Source organism: Mytilus edulis, chromosome 2 (genome assembly GCF_963676685.1).
Source record: "Mytilus edulis chromosome 2, xbMytEdul2.2, whole genome shotgun sequence".
NCBI classification, from domain to species: Eukaryota; Metazoa; Mollusca; class Bivalvia; order Mytilida; family Mytilidae; genus Mytilus; species Mytilus edulis.
This window is the reverse complement of record NC_092345.1, coordinates 7,235,491-7,242,137: the sequence shown is the minus strand read 5'-3', so window position 1 is coordinate 7,242,137 and position 6,647 is coordinate 7,235,491. Positions and strand designations below refer to the sequence as shown.

Genomic DNA, 6,647 nt, shown 5'->3' with positions numbered 1-6,647 from the left:
GAGTTTGACTATGTCTTCAATTATAGTCGTTTGAATCATCGGTAAGTTGTAAAGATGACTGCGTGTAAATTCGGAAAGTTTCAAATATAAAAAAGAATAAAAACTACTTGTACAACTTGTATGGAAAGGTCAAAAGAACAAATCATCATGGAAAAAATTGATATATACATTGTTTTTAGATATTCACCGGTTCACGAACCTCGCGAATACCTTTCTATTCCCATCTGTTATTATGTACACAATAAACAAAAAATAGGTACTGGCATATTAAAGTAGCTGGTTGTTCATATTGATACAGACGTGACAATTGTAATATTCTGTACGTCTTAAAGGTAAAGTATGATTGCATTTTCCTTTAACGGTTTTATAAATTTTTTAGGAAACTTTCCAATAATGTATTGTTTATCAAGTGTTTTTAATATATAATTGAGAAAACATTTTGATAACCTTTTAACAACAACCAACCTAATTTCCACCTCATTTTGATAACTATTTTGACATCAAACTGCTTAAATTTTTTCCCTCATTTTGAGTAATTGATATTCACCTGTGTTTGTTTTGTAATGTATTTGTCATTTATTCGCTACTATCATTATTGTTATATGTCATTCTTACTTAATAACTAGTTAGAAATAAATAAAATTTTGTTCAACATTAGTCTTCATACTAACAGCAAACTTGACTTGTCCAATCTGTATACTTTTTTAGATTCATCACAGGGATTTTCACTGGGAAAAAAATATATTAAAAAATCGTGATATTCAAACTTCATTTTTGTCAAATCAAATGACGCGTTATTCATAATTATGCAATGAAATGGATTCATTAATAGGAATGATCAGAAGACAAAGAGCTTTGGAAATTGTAGGAACACTAAATATAAACTCATTTTAAGAGCTTATTATTTCTAATCTTCAAATGGAAACTATAACATATATTATAACAACAAAAACACTTTAATCGCAATCGATTTTTAGTAGAAAGCAATGGTCTGGGTTTTTTCTTCTTTTTTTAGATAGGAGAAAAACAATTTAAACGTCTTTTTTATTGTTCATTCTTGTAATTAGTTTGACAATGAGTCAATTATACCTAAAAACAAAGAAGTAAAATATACTTTGTAATGTAATTACAATACCTTATTTGGATATAAAATCATAGAAAACAAGCATTTGTTTGATTATTTATTCTTAATACTTTGTTTTTCTATATAAAAGCATATCCCATACAAATATATGTGAACAGAAGAAATATGTTTGTAAATCAATACAAGAGAGGAAGCACTAGATTTTTATATGTCAAAATAAATCAAAGTGGCTGAATAGTCCTATGGGAAAATGGTGAAGCGAAACAGGTTAAATAAAGAAATGCATGGCATTCGTATTATTATTTTTTTGCAATTGAAAGACAAACAAATGTTCGGTTGAGATAAATGATTCATCCAAATAGGATAAAGCTAGATTTATACACTGGTGTGCATACACTGGGTGTTCATTTAAACGAGATTATCTGTGCTTCATATGCTTCGCTGTACTTTTTTATAACCTTAATGAACTCTGTTTCAATACATTGTTTCTCAAATAACTGTGTACCATCTAAGATTAAATATGAGTTGAATATTTTGTAGTCAGAATAGTTATGTCGAGAAGTATTATCTTCATTTTCCTTGTGATTTCTGCTGCGGTGACTGCATACAAATTGCCGAGTGATTACCAGGCACCTGATGAATGTGATGACAGTCCTGATGTAACTGACTATAACGCACGGCAACAACCTGGGGGAGGAAAACCAGATTATGGCTATGGTTTGAAAGATTATTTAGGAAAGCCATATTATTATGTAGGAGGAGGAGGAGCAGGCGGAGGAGCAGCAGGCGGAAGAACAGGAGGAAGTCATTATTATCCAAAACATTGCCCTTGTAAAAAACCTCATAAGAAAGTAGACTTTGGTAAGTTATTAGATCTACAGTAATTCTCCTAAATTACTATTCAATTTCATTTGAGATGGTTTTAAAAATTGTACACATTCTACATAGGTTGAGAAACATATTTCTTTACTTTGAACTTAATCAGAGATTTCGTACAAAGCTTTTATTTTGATTCCAGACGTCTTTTAAACTATTCACATTTATGATATAATATCACGGTGTTAAACACCATTTCAGTACATTCTGTAATTGTTGGAAGTAATCTTATTGGTATGTAAAACATATGATGACACTTTAAGCTCGCAAGTTCGGAGTTCTTGGATAATCCTTCAAATTATACATGAAAGAGCTAGAAATAATTTGAATTTATCTGCCCTAACTTCCTAAAATTTCTGTGTATATTGGTAATTGAAAACAAAATCTTACTTTCACAAAAACAAGTTATTTTTAGCTATATTATGATACTAAAACATTTCTAATTCATGCTTGATATTTTGTGGGGGGGGGAAATGAAACCTTATAGCAAACAATTTATATTATGATATGTTTGACCCCAATTTGATAACATTATGGATGTGATTTATTGATATATTCAAACTTCAATTTGTAGTGTTCGTTATCAAATTGGTGAAGAAAAATTACAAACCACCAGGTCACAGACGTCGTAATTATAGATCTATACATACCGACGTTTTACAGGTTTGTCAGGTAAGTGATTAGTTATAAAATTGAGAATGAAAACGGGGAATGTGACAAAGGGACAACAACCCGACCAAAGAGAAGACAATGCCGAATTCCATCAATGGGAATGCAGCGTGAACCCCCGCACACGTAGGCGTACTAAACTTGGCCCCTGAACAAAAATGTGTACTAGTTCAGTGATAATGGACGTCATACTAAACTCAGTATATATATATATATACAACTCGTTTAAACATCAACCCAAAAATGTTAGATCTGTAAATTGCTTTCGCAAATCTTTGGCTCTTCCCTTGCCGGGATTCGAACCCATGCAACTGAGATATCGTGACACCAAATCGCCTACACTGTAACCGATATATATATATATATGAATATAATTATTTTCTGTGACTGTATCTTACATTTTTGTAGGATCCTTTACTAAAGATAATTTAGCTGATCTGTAACAATAACATCTTCATGCCTCATATATCATGTACTGTAGTACGCCGCTAGATTAAAACTGACGTGGAAAGGTAACACATGGCCAGCGAAAGCTCTTTTTTGAGAGCCCAGGTTGTCGTGTGGTCTAGCGGGACGGCTGCAGTGCAGGCGATTTGGTGTCACGATATCACAGTAGCATGGGTTCGAATCCCGGCGAGGGAAGAACCAAAAATTTGCGAAAGCAAATTTACAGATCTAACATTGTTGGGTTGATCTTTAGACGAGTTGTATGTATAATACGTCTGAGTCAGTGACAACTCTACAACAGATGTATCCATCGGATCGCCATCAATGATGGTGATACATGGCTGTGTACATAATGTATATACAACTCGTCTAAACATCAACCCAACAATGTTAGATCTGTAAATTTGCTTTCGCAAATTTTTGGTTCTTCCCTCGCCGGGATTCGAACCCATGCTACTGTGATATCGTGACACCAAATCGCCTGCACTGCAGCCGTCCCGCTAGACCACACGACCACCTGGGCTCTCAAAAAAAGAGCTTTCGCTGGCCGTGTGTTACCTTTATTCGTCAGTTTTAATCTAGCGGCGTACTACGGTACATGATATATAAGGCATGTAGATGTTATTGTTACAGATCAGCTAAATTATCTATAGTAAAGTATCCTACAAATTAATGTAATATACAGTCACAGAAAATAATTATATTTATAAGTACGTCTGAGTCAGTGACAACTCTACAACAGATGTATCCATCGGATCGCCATCAATGATGGTGATACATGGCTGTGTACATAATGTATATACAACTCGTCTAAACATCAACCCAACAATGTTAGATCTGTAAATTTGCTTTCGCAAATTTTTGGTTCTTCCCTCGCCGGGATTCGAAAGAAAGCAAATTTACAGATCTAACATTGTTGGGTTGATGTTTAGACGAGTTGTATATATATATATATAAATGAACTAATATTAAAAATCGTACAAGACTAATAAAAGTAAACGTAACCGTTTCATTAAAGACAAAGAACGTATTTGTATACAAACACATGTCTTCACTCATGGCAACTTTAAACTGAGTTGTATGGCACACGTTCCTTCATAGTACATATGATGGACGTTGCAAGGATAACGGCAAACGCTTAACCTATTGCCATATGCTGTCTTGTTTCATCTGAATTATAGTTTATCAATTTGCCTTTAATTTCAAAAATGTATTTTTGAGTTTGGACATCATCGCTGTTATCATAACTGCTGATTTGTATAACCCTTTCCGAGAACGATGACAATTCAACCTTTGAATTGATATTTTACGAGCCATTTATTGATATCCGAATAAGCCCATTTTTAATGTAGATATTAAAGTATAAAGAATCAACAGAATAAAATGCCTGTTCTAAGTCAGGAATATGACAGTTGCTATCCAATTGTTTGATGTGTATGATCTTTTAATTTTGCCATTTGTTTAGGGTTTTTTCGTTTTGAATTTTTCTCGGAGTTAATTTTTTTTGTGATTTAACTTTTCAAATAATATATTATTTTCCTGAATTTTTATATATTATTCATGCCGCAGGTAGTTGAATTTCAGTCAATCAATGCAGTGTTTGTTTTTCTTCGCATTAATAGTTTGTTTCTGCCCATGGTATTATCGCCCCTTTTTGAAGTTTTAACTTTCAAAATGAAATCAATAGTTATTCATGAAATATATGAAGCAAAATGTTATAGCCAGTTTAAAAATAATGATATGACCTTCTTTAAAATAACATATTATGCAATAGTAAACTTCTGTTTCAGGCAATACTTTTTTGTGCAATTTCCTTTACATGATGTGCATATACAGTTTCATAAGGACTTTTTATGAAGTAACATCTCTAAATCAAGCGAGAAGGGTTTTTTTGCTGAACATAAAACCAAAAGTATCATTCGGCGGTATAAACAAAAGGATTTAAATGAATCAGTTATTACAAAATGTGTTTATTTCTTCTATTGTATGTGTTTAGAATGACAAGAAAAAGAAGCCGAACAGTGGTAGAGGTAAAAGACAACCAATGGCTAGACTTGAAACACTTAAAAATGCTGATGCTGGTTGTGGACCTTTTGATGGCATGCAAGAAGGAAGATGTTATATCGTCAGAGGTAAATATCAGTTTTACAATGATTTTATCATCAAATAGGGGAATGTTCGGCCAATCAGATAATGCAGCTATGTTTTTGATATACTAAACATGTTTGCACATTCTAGATTCTAATTAATGTGAACTTTTCGCAACACTTACTATTTGTGTTCCCGATTTAGGATGAAGTGAGTGTATCAATTTGACATGTGTTACTTTCCCACTTCGCATGCATCATTAAGCACTAATAAACAGAAATGACCAATCGGATCGAAATTGTTGCTTCTCATATGAAGTCTGATTTAATTTTTTTTATCACTAGAAGTCCAACAACTGCGTCGGTTTATGTATATTAAGATACAATCAGATTCTTATTATCTGTAATATACATGTATGATTAAGTCTTAGATGTTATGTCATGTTCTTGGTCGGTACATAACATAGTTCCTGCTGCACTTAAATCCAGATGAAATCTTTTGGGCGCCCAAACATATTAACAGTGTTATTAATATTTCCCTGCTTGTCACAGAGATCAGCATTATCTTAGTTATCAGTGCTTTGATACACGTGACATAATTGATAACATACCCTTCTAACTTATTTGATTTGTAAATGTCATGAATTTAGCCAAATTGTCAATAAACTTAGGTTTTAACAAAATTCAACTTTATTTGTGAGGTAACAATTACATGACTGATCACGCAACTAGTAAAACATATTTTTTCTGAAACAGTTAGACATTTTAACATTTGTTTTTCATCAGATCTTTACATCATAAATATAGTAAGATTATTTCAGATTGTTAGCGCCAATCCTTGAATTAAATAAGAAACTTATGTTTCAAAGAAACCCGACAATTCCGACCCTTATAATGTCGACTTCTCTTCATTGTCTTTAAAATAGTTCGGCATCAGAGTTATAAATAATGTAAATCCAGTTAAAGGCTTCAAATGTCAATTTTTAAAGTGCTATTCTATATGATTTTAAAATATTATACAACAAATGACTCAAAATATAAAAAAAAACAGTGCGAAACATGTTCGTAGCGCAACATATATGGATCGACTAATCGTGGACCGCGATTGTTCAATGTTTAAGTTGAATTTAAACCTGATCTACACATTGATAGCAGCATGCATTGATGTAATGAACATTAATTATCTAACAGTGAACGTTAATTAAACTAACTAAGATGTTACAAGCAAATAATGCATGGCAATATTTGTTCCCCTCAAACATACGAGTTAACCATATCATTTTGTGTTTAAAGTATCCTTAACTCCATGATTATATTCAAATGTCTTTAATATTATTTATATTTCAGGGTATACATCAAAACCAAGTAACTACAGGTATTTCAACATAGACCAATGTTATCGTCCTGAACCTGTTCACTGCGGCTATGCAAAGTGTCCACACTATTGAGGTTATTGCATTAGAAAATAAAAGAGATTGAATTAA

General features: G+C 32.4%; 1 protein-coding gene across 1 annotated transcript; it reads left to right on the top strand.

The window, feature by feature from the left end:
- The first annotated feature begins 1,635 nt into the window (after window positions 1–1,635).
- On the top strand, window positions 1,636–6,647 carry LOC139510295 (uncharacterized). Its single transcript, XM_071296800.1, has 4 exons — window positions 1,636–1,945; window positions 2,535–2,632; window positions 5,073–5,208; window positions 6,511–6,647. The coding sequence occupies exons 1-4, from the start codon at window positions 1,636–1,638 to the stop codon at window positions 6,609–6,611; spliced, it is 645 nt and encodes a 214-aa protein (XP_071152901.1). The 3' UTR covers window positions 6,612–6,647.